Source organism: Equus asinus, chromosome 19 (assembly GCF_041296235.1).
Source record: "Equus asinus isolate D_3611 breed Donkey chromosome 19, EquAss-T2T_v2, whole genome shotgun sequence".
Lineage (NCBI taxonomy): Eukaryota > Metazoa > Chordata > Mammalia > Perissodactyla > Equidae > Equus > Equus asinus.
This window is the reverse complement of record NC_091808.1, coordinates 4,191,561-4,217,984: the sequence shown is the minus strand read 5'-3', so window position 1 is coordinate 4,217,984 and position 26,424 is coordinate 4,191,561. Positions and strand designations below refer to the sequence as shown.

The following is a 26,424-nucleotide window of genomic DNA, read 5'->3' as shown; positions in this document are numbered from 1 at the left end:
CACTCGTTTCCTAGAACAACTCCTCTGTCCTCTTAAGTCAATTGAGGGCTGGCTTGCCCCTCGTGATACCCGTGACCTTATGACCCTCTAGGGAGGAAATGATGCCCCACATTGAGAGGATCTAGAAGGGGGAGCATTTGGCTTGCTCCCCACTGGTCCCGAGAGAACATGGCTTCGCTCTTTCTCTCATTAATTCGTCCACCTGAGTTCATTCCACCTCTTTCTGGCCTTGACACCTTATTGACTGGCGTCTTGGATATCATCACGTCCTTTTAGCATTTGAGAGCCTGGCCAGTATGGAAATGTCGTGTTAAATGTCCCTTCTACATAAAATAATTTAAGAAAATGTAAAATTACCTCTTCACACCTTACATACCTGTGTACAATATGAAAGAAAATAGTTCTTGAAATATAAAGAGCACACACTTCTATACTGGAAAAAAATGGTGAACGTCAGGCTTTATTACGTGTAAACCATCATTTTAGGCTTATGGCCCAGGCAGATGTATTTTGATCAAGTCTTAAGACACAGTTAAAAGATGTGTCATTATTTTATCTACCACTAAGAAAGAAAAAAATGCTGCTAATTATAATGTGAGCAACTTTGATTATAAGATATACCGCAACTTCAGAGATGTCAAATGTGAGAAACTGTGTGTGTCTTAGAATGCCCGAAATATAGTAGATAGGGCAACAGCCTTACTGGCTTTTTATGGGAATGATTTATCTTCTGATTCCCAAAGAGACTAGAGTAAGGTGATTCTGATTCTAAGAAAAAAAGTAGATTGACATAAAGGGACCACCTTATAGAGGTTAGAAAAAAATGAAGACCCAACTTCTTCCCCAACACGTACTTTAAAGCCAAAATGAAATATGCCAATTATTTGTGTGCTTCAGTGTCTTTCCCCCCAGAAGAAAACATTTCCCCCAGCGGTTTAATTGAAGCCTTTTAATGAAAGCAAAGCAAATATTTATTTGACATTTATACCAGAAATACTGTATTGCATCACAGCTAGACTATGTAAGGCTTCTCCTGTGTCTGTTTCTAACCTTTTTATACTGTTCCCTCTGTTGCTTCGGTAGGAAGACAGTGAGCGCTACTCGCGTAGATCCAGAAGGAACACGTCGGTCAGTACTGTGTTCATTCATTACCAAGGCATTTTGATTGAAGTCTCATTTGTAGCTTTAGTGGCTGAAATACATAAATTATATCTATATCTGAATGACGTCTATGTATATCTTGTTGTTTATGAAAGAAATTAACTAATACTGATATTATTAGCTAAACAAAGCCTGTGAACTCAGCTTTTAGCATTTTGACCTAACCTTGGTGAGGGGAGAGTGCTTGAGAAATTTCTGACTGTTAATATATTCATGACAGTTTGAGTGCTTTTTTGCTGTCAAATACCCACGAATAATTTACAGAGTAATATGCATTGAGACTAGGTATTTGTAGATTACCGGCCAAGTAGGTAGCACCACTTTAATGCAATTAATTTAAAGCCTTATTATTGAGAAACAGTCCTCTGTAAGCAGAGGTGCACAAACAAAGCCCATTTGGGGAAGACCTCGGCTCAGGCCCACTGAGACCCTCGGAGGTGCCTGATGCTCCCCACTACTGTGGTGTCGTATCAGCCACATCCCTCTGAGAGCTGGGCATTGGTTTCTTTATGTGTCTTATCACTTCATGGTTGTTTTCATCCTTTCTTTTACTAGGCTTCTGATGAAGATGAACGCATGTCAGTGGGTAGTCGTGGAAGCCTGAGGGTCAGTAACCAGAATGATTGAGTTTGCATGGTCCATTTTATTGTCGAAGTTCTTTGCTTTTTCATCCCTGCATTCAAATGTCCTGTTCATTATCTTTGTCATCTTATAGTCAATATCTAATTCACAAGATGCTTATTTAAAATCTAATCGGTCGTGGGATGTCTCTCTGTTGTTGTAGAGAGGTGATTAATGAGCACAGGCACTTTTGTTGTGTCTTTCTCGCAGGAGTGGAAGTCATACTTTTTGATCTCGTTGTTCACCTCACACAGCTGCCACAGCCTGATAAGTGGTCCCTGCAGTGGTAGTGTGATGCAGGCAGTGTGACGGCGCCTTCTGTCCTTAAGTCCTCACACCTACTTGCATACGTGCTGCCGGATCAGACTTCAATTTCGGTTAATTATTATTCAGTGATGTTTTTGCATAGGTCCTTGAAAGCTGCTGCAGATTCCCTGCTGGAAACTTGGAGCCGATTGACTCCATAAGACCCAGTCTCTCATCTTCAGGAGCCTTTCCTTTCGCCAACTGTAATGCCATCTCTTCATCACTGACAGCTTGATGCTTGATAAACACAAATACGTATTTTTCCCTAAACATTCCAAAGCTCTTCGTAATTGTACTTGAAGAAATTGCATGCTGTGGGAAGTGAAGTAGAGAAACTGTGTTTTATACTATTGCTTAGTGCTTTAAGTCAGTAAATTAATCTGAGCCTGTCAGTTTAGTTTACTGCAAAGTTAAAATTACATCTCACTACTTGTAATAATGTCTCAAAGCAGCCACTCCATTTTACTGTATAGAGCAGAAGGCTTGTTTTTAATCAGCATGACAGTTAAATCATAATATCACGATAGACTTCTTATTTACACACTAAATGTGCATTTAATTTGGCTGTTTATACCAATAAACCATGAAGGTGATACATTGTTATTGTGCTATAAAGCAGTCATTGTCATTGTCCTTGCAGTGCCAAAAGCAGATCCACAGTGTTTTGCCAGAAAGTTATGTTTCAAATGTCAAGTCAGTTAGAGAGCTTCCTTGCGACTTGAAGCTTTCTCTTTAGCCATACTGTTGTAGCTTCCTCATAGACCCTCTGACATGATTCAGCTAGAGGAAGTAAGATTTATGTAACCAAAACATTAGAAATGCAAAACTCAGTGTGCAGGCTGCGTGAACAAGGCACAGAGGTTACAGCTGTTGAGCAGGCCCAAGGGAAGCTTGCATCCGTGAAACCAAGTGCAGGCCATGCTGTTTCAGGGAGGAGGGGTGTGGTCACTGTGTGTAGGACTGAGGACTGACCATGGGCTTTAGCGTCGTGAAGGACATCGTGACCTTGACAAAGAAACTTTTGATGGAAATGGTGAGAGCAAACCTTGATTAATACGCGCTCAAGAGAGAATAGGAGAGAAACTGAAGACAGAATCCAAATCTATCAAAATATCACTTTCAGATCTATGATCCTCCTGAAAATGTATGCGGATTTTGTGTGTACTTGCCTTTTTTGGGGAAAAGAATTTGTCACTTCCTGAAGATGCTCAGAAGGCTTCTTGAACCCAAAGAGTTCAAAAGTATTGCAATATGAGCGAGGGTTAGGGTATTTATAGCATTCAGTTCATTTTCAATGATTTTAACCAGAAGTGAGTTAAATGTCCTTGCTGGACACCATTCTTTGCCAACATATCAAGCATATTTGTTTTAAGGCATGAAATTTGATGGAAGAAGTCTCCAATTAGGATGTTAGATAGGAGAGAGGGAGAAAGTGGAAAATCGACCATGCGTGGGATTGTCATTTTCAGGCACGTGGTTGGTGCTCTGTTCCATGACGTACTTGATCTAAAGAAATAACTCTCTCTAAAAACCACAGACCTTGAAACTTGGATCCTGGAGATAAGAGTCAAACCTCATAACTTTTATAGGCGCAGAACAAGTTCGGAGCAGTTAAGAGGGCTACTCGGGGCCACGTTCTTTGTAACAGCACCAGCCCGGGACCCCCAACCCTTGAGGACCTAGAAGCTCCTGCCTCTCCTGGTTGGGCCAGGCAGTGGAGCCGCATGGGGACCCTCTGCTCTGCTGAAAGGCTCTCATCTCACCCCTTCTCTATGATAGGGGATGGATTCGTGCCATTTTTATATATTTCAATATTCTGAAATCTTTAGTTTGCAAAGTCCTAATATAGGATCCTATCTTTTATTGCTTGACTTTTCCAAAACACAAGACCTTCATTCAACTGACAATGATGGTAAACCCTTTTGAAAGGGTGCAGTTTTACTTTCCCAGCGTTCACATGGATATTCTTTTCAGAAAATCTAGAGTTGGATATAAGCTTTTAATTTTCCTTGTCAAAACTGACAGTGATGTATCTGTTCACCTTTTGCCTAACGTAAATAGAATGGATTGTGTAGAGGAGGAAATAAGATTTCTCAGACTGCTTCGGAGTCCATGGGTCAGGGCAGCCTTTGCCATAGAGGTTTTATTTAATGTTATTGGGTTTTTCAGCTGCCAGCCCTCTCGTGGAATTCCTTTTGTAAGTACGCGAGATCCTAGGCATGAAAAAAATGCAATTCTGTGAAGATTTTCAAGATTGCCTGTTTTTTGTTTTACGTTTTGTCACGTTTTACTGAGCTCTTTGATTGATTTTTGGCAATTCTCTTTTCTGATGTTTTCCTCTTCCATCCTGACTGACAGTCGCAGCCTGACTTGGAGTATGGGGGTCCCTACGCCTGGGTGAGATGGTCGGACAGACTTTGCCGTGTGGTCCTAACAGTGTTGTGTGACAGATAATAACCTGTGGTGTTTCCACTAATCGTGGGTGTTTGTCCAAGTCCATTGTGGTCTGAGAAGACACATATACCATCGTCAGTTTACCGGGGGAACGGGCACATGCAGAGCCTCCTGGGGCAGCTCTGATCCTGGTGGTCGGGCTCTGGAACCGTGAGTTCCCTCGCTCACCAGGTGGTCTTGGAGCTCCAGCCATTTGCCACTCACTGTGCTAGCAGCTGCGGACACCAAGATGGAGAAAGATAATGTCTTGCTTTCAGGGAACTCAAATCAGATCCAGAATTCCCAATGCCTCTGCATTTTCTTTAAAAAATTAAATTTAAAGTCATTTTATCTAAAAATGAAAAATTCATAATTTTCCAGTATGTATCCATTCAAGCTAAATGTCCAATCTGTGCTCTTTGAGAAAGACCCCAGTTCTAGTAACAAAAACGAAGGCTTTAGGTTTGAATTTGGAATTTCCCTTCTTACATCCATCTAGGCTTTCTGAAACCCTGTAAGCGTAAATGTTGTCTCACCAGAAAGGACAGTCAGCATGAAAGTGATTCAGTGCTGACTTTCTTACAACATGTTCTACACTGCTTCACTTTTAGGACTTTCTCTGAAAGCATCTGGTGTTTCATTCATTCCATCGTGTTTCGAAATTATTTAGCAAATCCTGTTTCTATAAATTTTTTTTTTTTTTGAGGAAGATTAGCCCTGAGCTAACTACTGCCAATCCTCCTCTTTTTGCTGAGGAAGACTGGCCCTGAGCTAACGTCCATGCCCATCTTCCTCTGCTTTATACATGGGACGCCTACCACAGCACGGCTTTTGCCAAGCGGTGCCATGTCCACACCCAGGATCTGAACCAGCGAACCCTGGGCCGCTGAGAAGCGGAACGTGCGAACTTAACCACTGAGCCACCGGGCGGGCCCCATCAAATCCTGTTTTCAAAATGTAGTTTTACCTTTAAGATGATAACAGTGCCATACAGCTGTGTAGCACACTTGACTCTGAGCCTCCTGGTGGGGCTGCCGTTCTGCACTTAACAGAGAGGATGGAGCAAAGGAGACGGCATTCCAGCCCAGTCTCAGGCTGAGCCAGTGGCGAGAAGTAGACCTACTGTGGACAGTGGGGAGTACAAGGACGTGTAATTAGATTCAGAAAGTGCTCCTCACAAGATCTCCTGGAGCACTTCCACATGGACACTGGTGGATTGAGAGCATTTGTATGACTCTAATTCCAGCAGCTTTTCCATTCTTTAAGTAATTCCATGTATTGGCAGCATGCTTCTAGATTTTTAGCCTTTTTGTTTTAAACTCAAAGTAAATTATATCTCAGGGCCAGTCCCTAGTGGAATGAATGAATGTATGTGTTCACAATAGTCAGGAACATTTTCTGGATTTCGTTTTGATTTTCAGTTTTCATTCTGTTTTAAAACTAAATTGAGAGCATTAAGTATTCCACTTGAGAGTTACGATTTTGCCTCTTACTTGGTTTCCCCTCTCTAATGCCCTTGAAGGTGACCTGTCTTTTGACTCAGTAGAAAAATAATCTAACGTTATTAATAAAATGTTAACAATTGACTTTTGCCTGGTCGCATGTGAAGTTCATTGCTGCTCCAACAGCCCTGCGTGGAAGTTGCTGGCATTCTGACTAATCGCAAGTTACCATTAGAGTAATTGGTTTTGATAGAGCGTTTATTCTTGTCTCTTATTTACCCTCTTTTAGGAGATGCGAGTTTGTGAATGTCTTCTTTATTTTGTTCTCTTTTAGCAGGTGCTTCTCAATGTTACTGTATGTAAGGTTCATCTGGAGAATTTATTAAAATGCATATTTCTTGGCCCCTAGGTATTCTGATTTCCTAGGTTGGGGCCCATGGTCACGCCAGGTGACCATGATGTGGTGGTCTGCACAGTAAGGAGTACTGGAAAAAAATTCTGTACAGCAAAGCTAGTTGAACCTCAGAGACCTGAGTTAAGATGAAGACATACTGTCTGTGGACTTTTTATTCTAATGTTGTTACAGTTAATTTTCAACTCTCCTTATCGCGTTGTGCCACATAAAAACAGCTCCATCCATCAAAATCACCGCATAACAACCACCCACGAGGAGAAAGTTGGGGGTGTTCTTTAGGAAGGCCAAAGTCCTTGTCACTATAGAGATGTTATCAACAAGATCCTGTCGATTTGGGAGCATGTTTTAGGAATATATTCCTTACGACAGACTTGCATTACAACAGAAGAGGGTTGTTGTGGATGTTCCAGAGAGCCTTCGAAGGAAGAGTTTTTCCTGCGTTTTCATGGAAGGCCAGAAGAGCAACGATGATAAATGAGAGAGTGCATTCGCTCTCCCAACCCTCCCCCCCTTTATTATACATATTACATGTAATATGTATAATAAAGTAGATATTACTATGCACATATTCACAGCTGAGGAAGTGGAGGTTCCAGTGGATTAAATAACTTGCTGAAGGTGACATGACAGAGCTTCTATTTGGAATCTGGACTCTTGTCCACGATCTCCTGGCAGCTCTTTCCATTTTCACCCGCTGTATGGACTGCCCCTCCATTTTCTATCACAAGAGCTGGTTGTTTCTCCATTGCTTGACAGCTCTTATCTTGAATCAGCAGAAATCTCCTTACAGAGGAAAGAGAGCAGTTCTAGAAAGGCCGAGCTTTGGCTTAAGGAAGCTCGGGCTGGGAGTAGAGAAGAGAAGGGAGACGCGCCGAACTCACTCATTCTCTTTTCTCTGGAGACAAATTATGAAATCATGTCCTCATATTTCATTTTGAAAAATAAAGTAGGAAGACTGGATGAATGAAAAACTAATATAGAGGATCTACCCCCATGATGAACGTTTTTTTCCGGGATGAACTTTTGCATTTAATTGTAGATTGCATAGAGGCTATTTCTGAATCTTCTGAATCCAGCTTCATAATGGGCCATAATTGTCAAGTACTCACCCTGGACCAAAAGCTGGAAACGAATTGACTCAGGCTGAGTCATTACCCATTGCCTCGAATTCAGGCTTCAGGAAAGCTAGGATTTCCGCACAACTACCAAAAAACCGGAAGCGAGGAAGCTGCCAAGGGAACAACTGCTCCCAGGCCCACAGGCTTCGCTCCACGGGGACCTGGCATTGCCTTAAGTCCTAGAGTGCCGTGTAGTCATGAGTAACACTGGGAGGACTGATTTGAGTCACCTGCCTGTGCTGACTGCTCCTGAGATGTGGTGGAGCAGATCAGAAGCATCTGGGGGCATGCTGGGATTTGTGCTGTCCTGGGCTTATCGTTCACCTGCTCCACTAGGAAAGCTCGGTTTACACCCAGCCAATTCCTCCTTGGTGATCTGTACCTGTGTCTTCATTTGTACACTAATGTCAGTTTTTCTTCTTTTCTTCACTGACACAGACAAATGGTTATGATGGAGAATTATATGGATCACAGTCCCTGAATAGAAGATCTGGCAGGGTTAGTATAGAAAAAATTTGCATGGCGCAGAATTCAAACAGGTTGCTACAAAGCTTTTTAAAAAAATATTGCTAAATGTAGCTTCTTTACTGTTTGCTGCATTATAGTGGGTCTCTTTTTTTTTTTTTTCCTAGTGCATGGTAGAAGGAAAGCTAATGTTTTCAACAAGTAAACATTCTTGCAGTGTTAGTCTCCCAACATTCTAAGTGTTAGTGTGCAAGATGGATATAAGAATCTCTGAGGTTAAAAGGATCGAGAATTAAAGATTAGCTCTTTCATTATTGTGCAGCCCTAGCTGTGTGTGTACATGTTTATTAAATATACTCAGCTTTTAAGTATGCTTAAATTCGACATTAGCATAGTCTTCCACATCTCTCATTTGTCATTTTAAAGACACGTGTACTAGAGCCTGTGTTTTCCTGAATGTTGATGCTTGGAATGCTCCCAGTTCGGGGGTCGGGGGCAGACGAGGAGCAGAGTCATCTCCCTAGTGAGACGGGAGAAGAAAGGGACCCCCAGCAGGAGAGGCAGAGGTAGGAGAAAGGCCATGGCTTTATCGAGGAGGTCTTTGGGGATCTCAGAGATTCAACCGGACACATTTTAATTAAATTTCATGACCTTCAGCAGATCTGTTACAAATTTCCCCAAAGCTTCCTGTTCTTACATTTGTTTCATTTTTTTCCCTGTAGTAATAAATTTTACTGGGTGTGTAAAATAGTATTTCTTTTAATTTATCTTAATTATATCACGATACATCATATATACACTTAAATTATATTTTCAGGCTTCAAAGGGTACCCCATCCCCACCTGAGCTTTCTGAAACTGGCTGATCCGCTTTTTACCCTCTTGTCCCTATTAAGGATCGCATACACTTCTATTTTGTGTAAGCTTTTCTCATCTCGGACTAAAAACTCCTCCCACTTTAAAGGCTGTGCCTTCTTATTTATGTTGCTTTTCATATTCACATCCTTTGGACTGTCTCCAGTTCTGTTATGTTTTTCTTTAAGGTAATTCGGCGCTCCGGGGACAGAAGCAAGCAGCATGCCATTCTGTCCTCCTGGGATGCTGACACTTTTGCTTCCTGTGCTCAGCATTCCCGCAGACTATTTAGTGCTGGCACTATAGGGCAAGAGTGTCTGATGGCCCCAGACTGCTTGTCGGGGTTTGATTGACTAGTTTGCAGCTTTTTACCCTAAATGTGTCGTTTCACCATAAGTGATCACAAAGAATCACAGTTTAAACTTGGAAGTTACTTCAGACGTTCTTTAGTCTCCCTTCTACCCAACATTGCATTCTTCTCTAGAATATCCCAGACATGGAGTTGCCAACATGTTTGTGACAGTACATGGTGACATCAAGCTCTGTGTTATACATGTAGCCACATATTTTAATCTTAGATTTTTAGGTTAAAGCAGAAGTGTGCCGTACAATTTAGTTAAGATTTAAGTAGCTCCTCTAGAAATCAAATACGAAAGAACCTGCTGAGAAGACTGTTCCTCAGAGTGTGAGACTGGATATACAATTGATGTAATAAAGAATCAGGACACACAATGAGTGAAGAACCCAGTAGCCTACATAACGCAGCATCTTGTATAGGAAGACCCCAGAGCTGAAAACTCCAGGGACAGTATGAGGGTGAGCTTGGAGAAAAGACTGGATGGGAAGGAATAAAATGACCAGGCTGATGATAAGGGTTTGGAACTGTTTCCTTTCTAAGGGGACAGAGAGTATTCAGAGGCGAGGATGGCTCGATCATTTTGATCACCATCTTATGTCTTCATGAGAAATGTTCACACACGCTCCCTCCCCACCCAGATTCTCGGTTGGCTCTGATCTTTATAAAGTATATATTAGGACACCATAAAGACGGCTGCAGGACATTGCATTCTGTGGATAACGCTTCTTAGCTGGAATGGACGGCAGCTCTGTCAGGCTCCCCTCGCCTCCCTGGAGCTTCAGGGCTGAGCTGGAGCCCTCAGGTGTGCTGGCCTGAAGACAGATTGAAAATTTTGCAATCAACAGAACTTCAGTTAGCTAAGAAGGTATTAATACTGAAAGTCCAGACTAGGAGGTTATAGAGGGTCCAGCATGAGGTGGAGTGAGTAGTTTCAAATAATTTTAGAGATGCGAAACTGAGAAACAGTAACAGTTAAACCACATGACATCACGGAGACAGAAACACTGAAATGTGAAACAGAGCTGAGAGCCTCTAGCTGTTAAGAATTGCTGCTACTGTAGCAGAGCGTCTCGATTCTTGAGCTCCATTGGCGTTCCTGAGTACTAATGTTGGTTTGGTTGTGAAATTTTATATCTGCCTTTTGACCGGGACAGGTGGTGCTTTGGGAATAGTAAAGAAGTGCACATCACTTACGGTGTCTTCTTTGGTGCTCAGAATTCCAGCTACAGCGGTGATGGCAGAATCTCCACTTTGTCATCATCCAGAGAGGAGAAGTTGGTTGGTTTCCATTTAAATCTTTCACACCCTGTCTTTAGAAACTGCAGGTTTTGTAGCATGCAATCTTGTTTGTGTGGATTCAGTTCTCTTTTCTCTTTTAATGTCTAGTTCACGAATTTTCATTTGGATAGATGTGAAAGTCCATTTTTCAGCAGTAATTAACATCATCTATTTAATTCAGACTTAACCCACAGTCTAGTATTTGAATTTATATTCAAATGTTTGAATATGAATTGTGGTATTCAGCTGGGTACAATGAAAGGGAGTATTTATATTGCTATTTTGTAGTTAGAATTGATCAAAAAGAAAAAAAAGTAAGAAAGCCTTGAAATGCTTTCCTTGGGACTTCTGAAAGCAGAAGTCCTTTGTAGGGTAGATGGAAACTTTGTGGCAACTTCTCAGGGATGGACTAGACTGGGGATGAGTTCCTTCCCATCCTTTAAGAACATGCGTCAGTTTTGATAGGCAGCTATTTCTAAGTGATTTAAGAGCCCTGATAGGTGAGGCTTGTTTGTCCTGGATAAGGTTCATATTCACTCAGCAAACATTAGGGAAGTCGTTTAGGTAGGAAGATCACAGAGATAAGCCAGTGAGATAGGCACTCTGGAAGTATTCACTTCTAGAACAGAAGACCCACCTACCAGATCCACTAGTGCACTGTAAATAGGACATTAGGGAGAAGCTAATCTTGCCAGGAAGTGTCATCACAAAAGATGTGCACTGAACCTTACAGAATAAATAGGAAAAAAAGAAAAAGGAGTAAATAGAAACTAACCAGGTAGAGCCACAGCAGTCCAACTCCTGGTCCCTTCTTCTTCCTCACCTGCCGTGCCTCATCCCCCTCCCACTCTCCCATCCTGCCCCAGGAGGGCTCCACTGCCAGCAGCTCCATCACTGTCTCCAGCCCGGTAGCCCACTTTCCAAGTAATAAACACTCCATCCCAGCCCCCCAGTAGTAATAAACACTCCATCCCTTCCTGCCCCTAGCAGGTGAGTTTTGACTGAATATAAGATCGTCTGTAAGCACCAAAGTATTGGTGGGTTTTAACACCTTGAATTTTTGTGCATTGTGGGTGTTTTCTTAATTCAAGGGAAAATCTTGCTATTGCAAAAAGGTCTGTCATTCAGGGCACTTTACTTCCTCCCTACTTTATAAGCTGAGATACATGCTCTAAGGTAGAATATGGTGATCTTGATATCTAATACTACATGGAGATGAATTATTCACCCAAGTTCAGCGTGTATTTGACTCAAATTCATTTAAGAGAAATAACCCACATGCAAAGTGTTAAAGTCAAAATCAGAGCTGACCCATTCAAAACATAAAATATCAGATCTTCACTGAGGCCATGTGTCCCCACCGTTAGGCTGCCTGACACCCACCCTCAGAATCTCCCTGGTAATGATTGTGCTCTGTAGGTGTCATGTCTGTTGCTGCGCAACACATCAACTTTTTAAATTTCATTTACATCTAATAATGGAAAGGTCTCAAGGTAGTAGGTAGTATTGAAGACTCTTCTGAATAACTTCCCCAGTCTCTAGGTTTGTCATAAGCAAACCCTGACCTTGGTGGCACAGGGTCCACAGTGGCTGTGGGAATTTTCTCTCACATGGCTCCCTTTGTGCTTTCTGTGTCCCAGACAGGGTTGATAAAGTGGCTTCTACACAGGGTGCTCTCTCAACCCCTGGAACAAGTTTCAATATTTGTGTTAAAGATTAGAAAGTTTCTCCCCATCCACCCCAGAACTCCACTTGCCTGCCCCTCGAGTCATTTGGGGGTAGCTTGTTCACGGCATAGGAATGATCGACACAGGTTATGGGACCTTGAGGGAAAGGCGGACCATCTTAAGGTGCCATCAAGTTGCTTGAATGGAACTCCTTCATCTCTAAGGACTGTCCTGTTCTTGTGTGATGGGTAGGACCCTGTAATCTTTGTAAAACATTTTACTGGGGAAACTATTAATTTATACAGTAGCATTCCCCAGAAATGTTGTATAGACCTTTGGTCTCAGAATTATACCACTGAGTTTATTGTGTCTGCTATGAAATGAATCCTGAATGCATATGCATCATGTAAATACGTCGCTGACGAAGGAGGCCAAGTCAGAGACCACCTCCACTGAAACATTTTATTACATGAAACAGAGGTTGATATCTCTGCAAATTCTTGGTTTTGAGTTCTTCCCACCAGACTTTAAAAACTAGAACTCGAATTGGCAAAGACCTTCAAATCACACCTATGGGCTTCCTGTCGATTAAAATTAAGGAGATCTATGTTTGCCCGTGTGTAGACTCAAAAGTCCTGATTTGGTTCCCTGCCATAATTTTGTCAATTAACTGGACTGTCTTTCTTCCGTTCCGATCATTCTCCATTCTCCCTCCCCCGCAAGTGCACGCCCTTAACCAGTTCTGCTGTAAAAGGTAGTTTTGTGTGAATTTCGGGCCCGCTGTGCCTCTGGGATGGAATGAAGCTGTGAGTCTCCACCCCCTCTGCTCATTCTCTCTGATTACAGAGACTCTCCTGCTCCAGCCTCGGGCTTCCGAGTGGTGGCCTTGCTCCCAAACCCTTGTCTGCCCAGAATGGAAACCGGGTCTGTCCTCTTCACATCTCTTTTCCCTCCTTCTCTTCCCTTCTGTTTATCACCTGAATCACTGATTACACGTATGTGGATATTTCAACCTCTCCTATATGAAATCCAGGGAGCAAAGCTCAGCAGGTGTTTCCACTGGCTTGACTAACTTGCTAAGACTCTTCTCCACCTTTTAAAACATTATCAAAAATAATTTAGGCCCTTATATAGACAAAAGAAATTTAGGACAAGGGGGGCTCTATTAAATGCATGTTTTTGAAAGCTCGAGTCCAAAAATTGGTCTCTTGGGTCTCTCCTCCTTTTCCAGCAATTGTTCCCCATTTGGGGTTTCATTTATTTTTTAAAAACACATTTTTCTCTTGTAAATGTGTCCCGGAAGCAATTTGGAAGGCTTTTGTGCAGAATCTGACTCCTCCGTCTTTGAGAAGCGGGGAGAACGACGTCGTTTCCTTGGCTTGCTCTCCCCTCTGTATCCTGTTTTTACAAGGTCGGCCTGCGGTCCGGCCTGAACTGCTTGGCCTTTTAGCTGTCAGCGTACGAGTCCTATTCTCATACAGGGAGATCGGTGTCAGAGCTCCAAGTCCAGATCATATCGTGGAGGTTGAATTGTCATCTCCCCGTGTTGCTGAGTGATTCACCCCTGGTCATGCACAGTCTCCGACTGGCCCGGTGGCCCTGTGCTGTGGGCTTTCCGTGGCCTCTCCTGTGAATGAGTCATGACACTGTTGTGGAGCTCAGTCTCCGGCCACACCGGAGAGCGGCCTTGGTGTTCCAGCACATCCCAACACGGGCACTGATTTGGGTGTGGATTCCCCTGTTACAGGGAAGTGCCCGCCCTGGCCCACAGGAGCAGTCTTCCAACTTCGTCTGTATCCTGAAGACTGTCAGGGGGATGCCTTGATAGAAATAAACACGCTCATGAGCCGCCCTCTTTGTGTGTGGAAATGTGTGTATTAACACCCCGAGTGTTGTTAACCCTGGATGCTGAGCACTGGGTTTCGCTGCTTTTCTTAGTGGTGTTCACCTTGTCACCATTCTCTCTCACTCCCCAGGCCTTTCTTCCAGGAATGCCTGAAAAGGCATGACTAGAAAATAGTCGTATTTCAAAGATGCTTAGGAAGTTTACTATTTTAAAGTTAAAAATCCTCTCATCTTTCTTATAAATTTGGATTTGCATCTGTCAGATTTACTAGAAACACCCATGCCTACCTCGACTTTTTTTCTTCTAACTGTTGTGCAGTCATTTGGCTGTCATGATAACTAAAATCATGATTACCTTGTTACTGTTACCTTGTTGCTGTTTTTTCAAGGCTTTTAAAACCTGCTATTTGCTTTCTTCCTCCAGCCCTCCTATGTGTACAGTGCTGCCCGGCCGGCGGGGAGTTACCGGGTGCGTGCGTGTGCCCCTGCATCCCATCCCCCCTCACCCCACCGACGTCCTGTTCTTTTCTCCCGGCTTCCTGCCCTTTCCCTCCGCCCCCGCACGCCACGGCTCCCGCCCCACCCCAACCGCGCATGCGCACCCCTCCAGCCGCGCACCTGCTCTGGGAACGTGGAGGTACCTGTTTGCAGCCCTGCTGGGAGTGAATTACCCTTTTACGTGGAGCTTACGCGTGCCATGGTGTCTCTCACCCTTTGGCCAGATCTGGGTTTTATTTATCCCGACAGCTGACAAGAGCTGACGAAGACACGTGTTTGCATAGGATCATTAGGCAGGAACGGAACATGGCAACATTTCCTTAATCTCTTGGCGGAAAGAATGATGGCTTTTTATTGCTTTGGTAACCTTAACAGGTATTAATCCAGTGTACTATGTCACTTTGGAAATTTCCAGTTTTAAATGCAAGGTACTTATGCCGTGCAGGAAACTTATTCAAAGTAGCTATACTGTATTGTTAATGTTTCTGAATTTCCATCCGATTGCACACATGAATTAGATGTATAACTGGCTGAGCGAGCCAGCTGGTTCCTCAGGGGGAAACAGGGAAAATTAAAGTTCCTTTGAGCTGGGCAAAGTTTGACATCACCATCCACGGTGTTATAGACTCTTGTTGACCATCCGTGACTAATTACATAGAGTTTTCAAGTTAAGCAAATATTTCTCTTTTCTAGTTAGCAATTTTTAAAGAATTATGAAATATTGGACTATAATTATCTTCCTATTTTATTCCAAAGTCACTTTTGCTATTAGAGTAATGTTCTAAAAATCAAGTATGAGGATGCCATGACAAAATTCAAGATATGTGCATTATCTGCTTGTTTGAAATCTGGATTGACAAGTTGTTAGTTGGCAAGGAATCTTGTTCAGAGTCATACACTTAAAGGATCTATTGGAGATTACATTGCATGCTGAGTGACAGCAACTGAAACCTCTCTCTCCCCGATTTTTGCACCGCCCTGTTCTGCTCCACAGCCCTTCGCCCGTGAAGGGGGTCTTGAACCTTTCCTGCATGTCGTCCATCCTGATGTTTTTCAGGCCTTGTTCCTGGCATGTGTCAGTCTTCCTTAGCTCATGTTTTAGTGTCTTCCGGGTGCTCATGGAGAGAGGAAGGGCGCCCCATCCTGACAGTCTGTTTCCGTCGCAGGCGTCTGTATTGGACGAGAGCAGCCTCGGCGGGGCTCGGTGGGGCAGTGCCTGTGGCTCCTACGCTGTAAGGCGCTTTCTGAGGGTTCTCACGTCTGCTGCATGACTGCATGTGCTCGCTGCGCATAGTTCCAGCCCTGGGAGATAACTGACCAGAGTGATAGGGAGGAAATATGGTCTCATTTCCATTTTCCATTGTAATAAGGGTCATAGATTCTGTCAACCAGGAAGCTTTGGTTGTTAGTTTAGTGTCCTCACTCATCAATGTACACGGAGGTCAAAGGGCGACGACTAACCTTGATGCAGTTTCATCGGCTTTTTCCCTGTGACGTGCTGACAGTACGAATGAGTAGTGACATGGTCTTAAAATAATAAAGAGAGGAAAAAGGGAATTCGACAGGCCGCAGATGATTTTCACCTCTGAATCATCGGGGAAATGAGCAAATTTAAAGACTCCAAATATCACACTTATGTCATTTCCTTTTTGTATTTTGTTGTCTTTCCACCTTTTCAAAGGCTTTGAAATGATAGACTCTTCTATGGCAATAAAGGTATAGTAGTGGCCCAAGAAATACTTGTTGAATGAAAAAACTGAGTGAATGAATGAATGAATGAATGAGGTAAACAGAATAGAAAAATGGACCAGTCTGTGGAAGTGGGGAAGCTAATTGCCTATCTTGAGGACCAGTTGGAACTGCTCATCAGCCCTAATCAGCACTTCTCAGTGAAGATGCTTCTGTATCCAAAGGCTCCTCCACAATCCTGTAAAAATGCACCCAAGCCCCATGTGAAATAGCATGGTTTACTAAGAAATACTTGGAAGTGCTTTTTACAGAGTTACCCAGTCTGCAGTTTCCTGTAGAATGTAATTTTTTTTTCTTTTGAGCTGAGGAAGATTACCCCTGAGCTAACATCTGTGCCAATATTCCTCTACTTTATATGTGGGTTGCCACCACAGCATGGCTGACGAGTGGTGTAGGTCCCTGCCCGGGATCCAAACCCATGAACCTGGGCCACCAAAGTGGAGGTCACTGAACTTCACCACCACACCCACATGGCCTGCCTCTAGAATGTAATTTTTATGAATATTAAATCTAATAAGTGACATAGTATTCATTTCTGTTGCTATCTAGTTAAACATTTATTAATTTTATATTGCATAAGGACCACTATATTAAGTATTTTTCCCAGTTCTTATATGTTTTTGTAGGCCATTAAAAAACTCATAAACCATGCCTGATGGGTGCAATAGCTCTCATCTATATATGATGGATAAAATGCAACTAAATGATTTTCTTTTATCAGAAAAGAGACAGCGTACTAATTTCTGGAGAGATTGAGACTTTTCCCAAGCACTAGGTAGTTTTCTGGTTACTAAAGTAGAACTTCTAATGTTGGACAGGAGGTGTGTCTCCTCGGCTGATTTTTTTAGAAAGGCTGATTCTTGGCCTGCGGAAGCCAGTCCCTGGCATTGCCGATTGCTCTTTTGTGTCGCAGCTATTTCTGTGCTTTCAGCCTCCCATGGGAATCACCTGGGAGGATGGCTTCAGCTGAGTTAAGGAAATGAAACTTCTTGTCCTGGAAGCACAAATGCCTAAAATAGGGCCACATGTCTCTGGTATCAAGCCATGCAGAAGAAATAAAAGAGAAGAAAAAGAAATTTTTTCTGCACCTAACAGTGCACTCCCATCCAGAAGGAGCTCACTGTGCATTTGTTGAATTAAATTGGAGGAACTGGGGTAAAATCCCGGGGAAGAGAGATGTGGGCGTCAGCTTGGCTGTGGGTGGCCAGTCAGCAGGCTGAGTGGGAGGGGAGGTTCACCAAGCCCCCCCTCCTTTCCTCATCTCCCTCCTCCAGCCTCTCGATCACTCTCCAGGTGGATACCGGGTTCCCCACGCTCAGGAATGTGGCTCGGGGAGAGCCTCCCCAGGCTCTGTGTCCGGTTAGTCATTGTGGCCACTGACAAACACACAGCCGTTTTGAGGAGGCTGCAGCTCAGGGTCCCCTCCTGTCTGAGCTGGGAGTGCTGCAGCCTCCAGGCTGACCCCAAGCCTGCAGGGGACAGTCCTGATCCCACTTGGGAAGAATTGTCCCCATCTCCATTCTCCCAAGAAGTTAGCATCAGACACAGTCTGTGTTTACAATTAAATGACTTAATTACAATTAAATGCTTACATGAGATTAAATGAGTAGTTTTTTAAAGTATAACCCTTTCGCTTGAAAATCTTTCTACTTTGTACCTTCCTTGCCCTTATTAAGCTGTGTGCGTGTTGTTGGAAGGACATGTGGCTGTGTGTGAAGTAACCTTAGTTGTTTTGACATGCCGGGAAGCGGTCATCAACACCAGTGCTTCTGATCCAGGAGCCATGAAAGTTGTTTCTAGCAGAAAGTGAAAGCAAGGGAGAAAAACCCAATGTGCGTTCTCTTGCATAACCCTCAGCCCCTCTGTGTGGTTGGTGTCCTTCCTTCCATATCACAGATGACTAAGTAGCTTTTCCAAGGTCTCGTGGCCAAGAAGAGATGGCGCCTGGACTCCAACGCAGATCTTTCTAACTTACATCAGCCCCGCGTTAGCCACGCAGACTCCCAAACATCAGCAACTCCACAGGTGGCACGTGGACCACGTGATACAGACTTTAAACCTTCTTTTCTGAATGATCAAGTGAAGTCAGATGATTTGAGAGCAGTTTCTGACTAGGGAGTGGGGCAAGCTTGGTCAGAAATAAGCTCTATTAACAACCATCCAACATATCTCTGAACCATAAACCAGGACGTGAATGACGTAGAATACCGTAGGATTTGTTTACAAGATGAAGTTTTCCTGTCTTGTATCAGTAAACCCAAAGGAGAAATTCATTTGCCTTAAAGTGCTGACATTAAGTGTTTTCCTTTATTTTGAACAACAAAGCTAAAAGGTGGAGCTAGTGATAACTGGCAGGTTTCTTGGATGTGTCGTATGTGACAACATCTTACATCTGGTTATGCACAGCGGTATTACCTGTGCATCTGAAACATCTTGCAACTAAGTGTAAGCACACAATGTTTATTGAACAGGGGAATGAGTATAGGTAGGATGTGTCTGGGGAACTTGCTCATCTTGACCAAAGCTACTAAACTTGCAATTATTCATTCAACAAGTATTTCTTGAGTGCACACTGGGTGCCAGGCCTTCTCTGGGGGTGTCAGCAGGGAAAAAAACAGACACAGATCCTGCCCTCAGGGGAATTACATTCTGTTGGAAAGACAGGTGAACTAGGAGATGGTATTTAAGCTGAGATCCCAGGCAACCCTGGAGTTCTGTGGCTCCTCTAATTTGCTCCTGTAAGGCCTGCGGTCTCCCAGTGGGGCTGGACGGGCAGTGGAGAGAACAGTGCCCGGGCGTGCTGTGGGGTGTCGGCAGGGGCTTGCCGCAGGGCTGTGCACAAGATCCTCCTCAGGCCATGGCGCAGAATGCTCGATGCCTGTGGTCCTAACCAGGGTTCGAATCCTGCCTCCCCGCCCACCCTGCCTAGCTCAAGAGGAAAATGAGATTTTTTTTTAACAAAACATGAGAAGGTATCTAAGGCTAGAACAAATGCGAGTACAAATCAGAGTGAAGAGGGCGTAGCTACTGGATAAATTCGTTGCTAGTGTTTTCCTTTATGGGAAGACAGAAAGTTTAGATAGACGGATGGACACATACATACATCCAGGCAACCAGATACAAGGTAATGTGGTCCTTAAAAAAAAGCCATGCCTGATTTTGTGTTAACTCTAAATCTTATCTTGTTTTTACTTGGAGAGATAGTAGGGGAACAAACTTTTCTATTGTCCAAAAGCCAAGCCCCTGTCCGATCTTCAGTTTCTGCTGGACCGCAGCTCACGTTCTCGAAAACGGTCATTTCCACATCGCTGGGTGGTTTTCTGTGCATGAACTAGGCATGACTCCACACCCCAGTTGAACGGATGCTTTGTGTTACTTTCTTCTTGCTAACCAAGAATTCTGTGTTCTCTTGATATTATGATTAATTTTTATCTTAGTGGGCATTTATTTGAAGCTGTGAAAGACACAGCCCTCTTCTCCGAGGGAAGTCTGCTCTCCACACTAACCTCTCTTTCCTTTCTGCATCGTGCATCGCGTGTGGCTAACCTCCACCACTAACTGGGGCGCTTGCCCGGTGGCCTCTGTTCTCCTTGCGTCTCTGCTGACCCTGTTCCTTTGTTTCTCTCTGCGTGTCCCGGCGGCGGGCTGTGTGGGCAGCCCTCGGAGCACAGCGGCCACCTCAACTCCAGCTCCCGCGCCTCCTCCAGAGCCAGCTCGGCACGCGCCAGCCCAGTGGTGAGTGCGCCTCCTGCTCTTCCTCCCATTCTGCTTCATTCCTTCCTCCTCCTCCCCTCATCTGCTTTGCTTCTCTGTCCCGTGAAAGGAACCCTCCACCTCAAAAGCCTCAACATGGAATAAAGTAGGAAGTCTTTGCCCACATTCATTTCAGGTCTAAGTAAAGACAGAATTGGGAAAAATGCTTCCAAATTTAGAATGTTGCTATTGCATGGCTAGTATCTAAAGGACCATGTAAGAAATTGTTCACTGTGCTTGGAGATGGGGGTCTTCCTGGAGGAGGAAAGCCTTGGACAGTGGGGGTGGGGGGTGTAGCCATGTGCATTGATCTATCTTTTTTATGATTTAAAAATTTGAAGGATTGACTTTTAACATTTTGTTTATAACATGTGGTCCTGGTGTTGGACCTAGACAGTTTCTAGAATAAAATGTGGTCCTGTCCGTGCCATGGCATTCCCAGCTCTGCTCCTCCCTCACTATCCCATTGATTCTAAAATTGTTCGGTGTCTGTGAAACTACAAAACTGCACTCCTCTTTGTCACTCAGCATGAAATGACCCAAGTTGGCTTCAGAAAATAAGGGGCCCTGTTACCGGTCCCCATCCTTTAAGTGTCATTATTAGGTATTTTTCCTGGGGTCTTTGGAATTTTAGACAGTTTCTCCTCACCTGATGCTTTATATGGGGCTACTATACAATGTTTATAAGGGTTTAGCAGGGCAGTTCTGCCTGGGGGACATTTGGGAATGGGGGGGCTGGCGCAGTGATCAGGAAAAGGGGCGTTCAGTGGGCAGGAGCCGGGGGCTGTGTGCTATGCCGTGTGCATGCCAGCCCCGCACCACGGAGGACCTCCACACCAAAGGCCAGTGGCGCCCTCCTCCACAATCCCTGGGTCGAAGGAAGCAAAGATGGGCAAAGCTGATCTCTTTTCTCTGCTCTAGTCGTAGAAAAGCTTGAATGTGGTTCTTACTTGCACATCACCACAGTCACGTTGATGTCCAAAATTTAGGAGGAGCCCCTGGTAATCGGAGAAGTCTGTGGAGCTGAAATCTCTCGCCTGCACAGATGCACCTAGTTGCATGCTGATGATTTCTTTGTTTTGTAAATTAGATACAGTCTTTTAAAGCTGTGCGTTTTCATACCAAATGCAGATAAGGCTTCTTCCAGGGAAGAGAGGGATACCTGGAAATGAGCCCGTATGGCTGGGTCAGGCGGCCTCCGTCCTCCCACGCCCTGCTTTGCCTGACTCCAAGGCCAAGGCCAGAGCCCTTCGTCACTGGGCTTGCACGGGGGTTTTCCTGGTAGTAGAGAAATGTTCCTCTCCACCATGTCTTCATTTCTCCTTCATTTCTCATTGAGAGGGAGAAAACAAAAGAGAGATCCAAAGGTGGGGTGTTAGAACGAGAGAGCCTGTTTCTCTGGGGAAATGAAGACTAACCCCCTCTCTGGAAGCCGCAGACACCACCTTTACACATTCAGTGCGCCCGCCCACCCTCACAGCCATTTGAGCCCCCCGCCCCCTTGGAGACCAGCGGTGAGGGGAATAGGAGAAGCCACGTCCTCCACAAGCTCAAGTGTGTGCGGGAAACGTGTGGTGGCAGACACCCCAAAAACCCCAGATGCTTGTCGCTCTGCCCAGAACCAATCAAGCAGGCATAGTAAGCTCTTCCCCTGTTCAATATCACGTCACTTCAGTTCTTAAAATCTGGCAGGTGTCTTCCTACGGCTATTAACGTAAGTGACTGGCGGGCATTGTCGGTGAACTGAGGAATTCCTGCTCACTGAGGTCAGCAAACCTGGCTGGCCCACAAGGGCCTGCCTTCCTTTAAGTTCGTCTCTTTCCGAGTATGTCATGCTCTGTGGTAGCAGTGTATACATAAGCCAATCTCTGTGGAACCTGACGACTACTAGGAATCAAAATTTTCCATGATAAGTCTAATGGAGAGTCACTGCTCCTTATGCGTAATACTCTCTCACGCTCACTTTTTGGAAAAAAATAAAAGTATTCACAGTTGACAGAAGGCAGGTCTGGCTTTACTTTCTAAGAATCCTAAATCCCCTGGGTACCTCTGCCTGGTGGGGCCCAGGTGGATCATGGGATTTCAATCCCCTGATTATTTGACATCCGTGGTTTATTCCAGTGTGATGATGAAGTTACAAAGTCACAGGGCTCAGTCTAGTTACTTTGAAAGAAGAGATTAAAATCAGCTACAAATTTCTTTGTCATACGCTTTCTAAATGTGTAAAATATTTACTCACATGAAATGGTTTTAGTAGATGATCATAAACAGAGAGGCGAGTATTGACCGTGACTCCCTGGGGCCTGGTGACGAGAGGTGGGTGGTCTCTTTATAACTGTCTGGGCTCCTTGTCCTCGGGAGCTGGGGCAGGGGCTGCCACTTTCCTGCCAGGTGCCATCGTGGGAAAAAAGCAATGGGTGGAGGAGCTCTGGGGCCCTTCCAGTTCTTAGTAAAGCTCGCTCTCTTTTTGGTTCTCTGACTGTATAGCTGAGGAGACTTATAACTATGTTGCAGGTTGTTTCACTCTAAGTTCCGAGTAGAAGGTGGACTGAAGATTTCTGAGGACGCAAGACTGACAGGGACTGGATTGAGCTGGTTTTTCAGTTCATTCTAATCAGATAATCTGTTCAATCTTTTTTCTTCCCTGAGTCACCTGCTCATTTTCAAAGGTCGATTGATTGTTGTGCGGTTGGCACATTTGGTGAGCGAAGGTCAGCATCCTGCAGACTGTGTGGGGTGGGTCGTCCTCCCACCCCTTCCAGTCACCTCACACGGGTTGGGGTCCTCGAAGCTGAGGATACCTCAGTGTGTGGTCCTTAGAACCACAGAGACATCTCTGGAACGTGCAGGGCAGTTCCCCAGGGGACTCAGTCACATTGGCTGTTGGTCCTCTCAAGGACGGAACACAGTCAGCATCCCTGTATCTGCAGAGAGTCGAGAAGACAGACCCAAGCTGGCCCTCTGTTCCGGGATTTCCAAAACTCGCGGTCTCCTACATGGAATCTGCACCATTTCTGTTTTCTGGGGAGCAGAAAATAGAGGGAAGGAGGGAGCAGTGGGGCCCAGGCAATGGGACAAGTGACCCTCCCAGCCTGGCCTCTCATTCCTGGCTGGGGACATCTGGCCAGGCACGCAGACTTCTTGGGCTCCCCTGGAAAGAGGGGGTAATGACACCCTTAAAAAACAAAACCAACAAAAAGGTCAGGCATTGTTAGCTTGTGTCTCCTCGCTGAGGGGGAGTCATGGGGGGATGAGGCGTTGCTACAGTGCACTGTGGTCTGGTGCTCCATCGGGAATACAGATCCAGGGGGCAGTATGAGTGAGGACGGGGTCAGGGGTCTCCTGGGAAGGGGCAGCCCTGGAAGGCTCTGGGTATAGAAGGAAGGCTAATGTCCCAGGAGTGGCGGGAGGGGAGACTATTAAAGAGCAAAGTAACCAGAATGAAGGAAATGATAGCTTGTCCCACTTTAAGAAAATAAAGTTGTGTCAGCATCCAAAGACATGAAGTTTGCCGCCGCCCTTGGTCCTCCCCGCATCGTGGCAAAGAGGAGAGGATGCTGCCCCATCTCAGAAGGACATGTACTGTTCCACGTCCTCCTCGTTTTCCCATTCTACAGATGAACTGTATTTTCTTCTCCAACATGTCCAGGATCTTCTCCTCGAGGAAGTTGTGGTTGGTTCATTCAGCCAGTGTTTATTGAATACCTAGAATGTTCTAGGCATAAGGCTACAGCGGTGAGCGAACAGACCTGTGCCAGCCCTCATGGACGCACAGACTCGGGGAGACAGACACTCATCAAGCAGGCACACATGCATGCAATATAAAACTCAGCAGGATGGGCTCCAAGGGGGAGACGCAGGAAGCTTCCAGAAAATTGGAACTGGGAGGTTTGAAATCCAGGCCTGAAGCACGCCCAAGCAGTGGGCCCCACCTGGTGAGGCCTCAGAACCCCGCTGGGAGTCCAGTAAAGCTGCCTCATTCTGAAACATCCATCAGGAATGTCCTCCGTGGAGCCCGGGCTCACGTTCCCTGAGTGTATTCAGACAAACATGAGCAATGAATTGGTATGTCTGGCCCATTTGAGCTAGAAAAACAAAAGACTGTAGAGACTCTTGTTTATGGGATATGAAAAGGGGCCAGATGGAAAAACGGGTCTTGAGTTATGAATACAAGAGTTCAAGGGCAAGTCATTCAGGATAACGTCAGTATTATTGGATTTAAAACCAAAAATTTCCACTCTACTGGTAGACTCCGCTGCTGTTTATATGTGAAGGGAAATTCCCCTTAAAATGGGTGTTCCCTGAGCAATGTTCGCTCCTGTCAGTTTGTTTCTTGAAAGGGACCATGCGATGGCATTGCGTCTGTGATCCCCTTTCTCATCTGGGAGCTGGGATTTCCTGCCTGGAGGTTGGGGACACCATGAGGAAAACCTTTCTTTGTCCCTGGTCCTTCTGCTAGGGTATCTTAGTACCCCCATACTGTATTCTTCCCCAGGAAGGTGGGCAAGCCAGATGGTGATATGGAAAACCTGGAATTTTAAACCTTACCTGACATTATGTTTAAGCGAGGCTACGTAGTAAATTCATTTTGACACGACGTTAGAAGGTTGGAATTAATAAAATATTTCATGGGCTACTTTAAGCATCTGCTTTTGAAAGGAAGAGCTGCCGTCATTTACAGTTTCACAGAAATTTTTTAGAAGGGGCTATTTCCAGTCGATTTTAAAAGATGTCTTTGTATACATTCACTTGTGGCCACGAAATACTGGTGGACATATTTCATAGTATGAAGTTTTCACATTGACCCAAAATGTTGACTATTGCTCAGAAACTGAGAGTAATAAAGCTAATAGGCTGCAAGATATGTGGGGCTGTGGACCTTTCACAGATGAAGAGACCGATGTTCACAGAGGTCATGTGGCTTGTCCCAGCTCCCATGCTAGTGTGGGCTGGAGCGACTTGGAGCACGGGCAGCCGACGGCACCCCTGCGTCTCGCTCTGCTCCGTCTGCCCCGTGCAGCAGCCGCGACAGTGTTTAAAAATCCTTTCGTCTACTCAGTTTCTTTGTATCTTATTTTCGGAGACAAAGTGCTGTTCTTTATGTCAAAATTAAACACCCTGTCTGTTTTACTTATCTTTTCCTTTGTTTAGGGGATGTCAGGGGTGCTTTACTAAAGTGGGTGCGGCTGCCTGGCCGTGGAGCTCTGGGCCTGCCCCACTCAGCTCCACTCAGGCTGCCATCTAGTGGGAGCCAGGGGGACCTCAACACCATCCTGCTGCTGTGTCACTTCCAAGGGGCTCCAAGTACACATTTCAGGAAGGCTGACAAAGTCAGGAGTCCCTTGTAATTCAGAAAACTGACAAAGCGGCATTTACCCTCATAGGGGAAAACAGAGATTGGAAACGATAGTTAAGCATAGATTGGCCAAAACTTTCCTTGAGAACTTAATTTTTTCTTGGGCCCACTGTGGGCCCAAGACAGGAAGTGGTCATCTTTACAGGAGATCACTGCCTTTACGGTGTCCTGACCAGGTGCTTAGCACCTGCACCGTGGTGCTGTCCCATGCACTGACGTCACTGTGGGCAGTTAACACATTCGCGAGCCGCTCTGCCGTGGCCTGGGACGCAGCTCCATCAGGATTCCCCAACCTGCAGTCGGGACCGTCTGTGGCATAAGCACAGAAGGGGAACTGCAGAGTCCCAGGTCCCCAATTAGGTCTGCTGAGTCAAAGATGGGATCTGTACTGGTCACGTGCATCTGCAGTGGGCTCCCTGGTGATCAAATCTAAGAACTTCTGAGCTACAGGCAGTAGGACTGGACACGTGATGGAGTCGTCAGCTTCCCCCAGAGAGTTTGGAGACACAGCTGAGCACAAGGTTTGCTCATCCTCTGTGACCTTCCCAGTGGGCTTGTGGAAGGGAGCTCTCAATGTGCCAAAAAAAAGGAAAAAGAAAAAAAAGAAAAAGAAAGTTGGCATTTGTTGGATGCTGAGCGAAGAAAGAAGTATAACCAATGCCAGCTGTGGCCTGTTGACCCGAGACACCCTCACAGTGCAGGAATCTCCCTTGGAGTCAACACTTATGCACCCTCTTGGGGCTCCACATACTGCTGTGGGTCCCCTCGAGGCTCCTACCTGAGGGCAGGAGAGGAGGGCATCTCAGAGGCACGTCCTAATAGGAAAGATGTGAAAAGCCAAATTCTTGGGGTCCCACTTTCCACCTGGCAAATTCTTTTGTATCTTCCCCTGCCGACCAGCCCCCAGGATGTCTGGGCATCTCTCCCAAGATGTTTCGACCAGAATTTTCACATTGACTCAGTTACTCGGGAGAAATGGGAGAAGTTGTCATCGGCTCCGCTGCTTTCTCTTGCTCTGGAGAACAAGTTGAGTGACAGTCGAAATTAAAACTCTCTGTGGTTGCATCTTGCAGCCTCCAGAAGGCTGAGCATAGTCTCACTCTCT

The 26,424-nt window shown here is 45.0% G+C and overlaps 1 protein-coding gene across 50 annotated transcripts in view; it reads left to right on the top strand.

The window, feature by feature from the left end:
- Positions 1–26,424, top strand: part of LRRFIP1 (LRR binding FLII interacting protein 1) — a 137,699-nt gene that overhangs the window by 83,981 nt on the left and 27,294 nt on the right. For 13 of the 50 annotated variants that reach the window (XM_070489315.1, XM_070489312.1, XM_070489326.1 and 10 more), the window contains exons 5-13: positions 1,084–1,128; positions 1,717–1,767; positions 4,447–4,485; positions 7,935–7,994; positions 10,389–10,451; positions 12,965–13,042; positions 14,388–14,432; positions 15,628–15,693; positions 19,868–19,945. The exons of 8 other annotated variants lie outside the window; for them this stretch is intronic. In XM_070489315.1, the coding sequence (XP_070345416.1) occupies positions 1,084–1,128; positions 1,717–1,767; positions 4,447–4,485; positions 7,935–7,994; positions 10,389–10,451; positions 12,965–13,042; positions 14,388–14,432; positions 15,628–15,693; positions 19,868–19,945 (525 nt within the window). The remainder of the gene's footprint in view (positions 1–1,083; positions 1,129–1,716; positions 1,768–4,446; positions 4,486–7,934; positions 7,995–10,388; positions 10,452–12,964; positions 13,043–14,387; positions 14,433–15,627; positions 15,694–19,867; positions 19,946–26,424) is intronic. 29 more of the 50 variants (XM_070489320.1, XM_044751215.2, XM_070489290.1 and 26 more) reach the window with 18 other exon arrangements.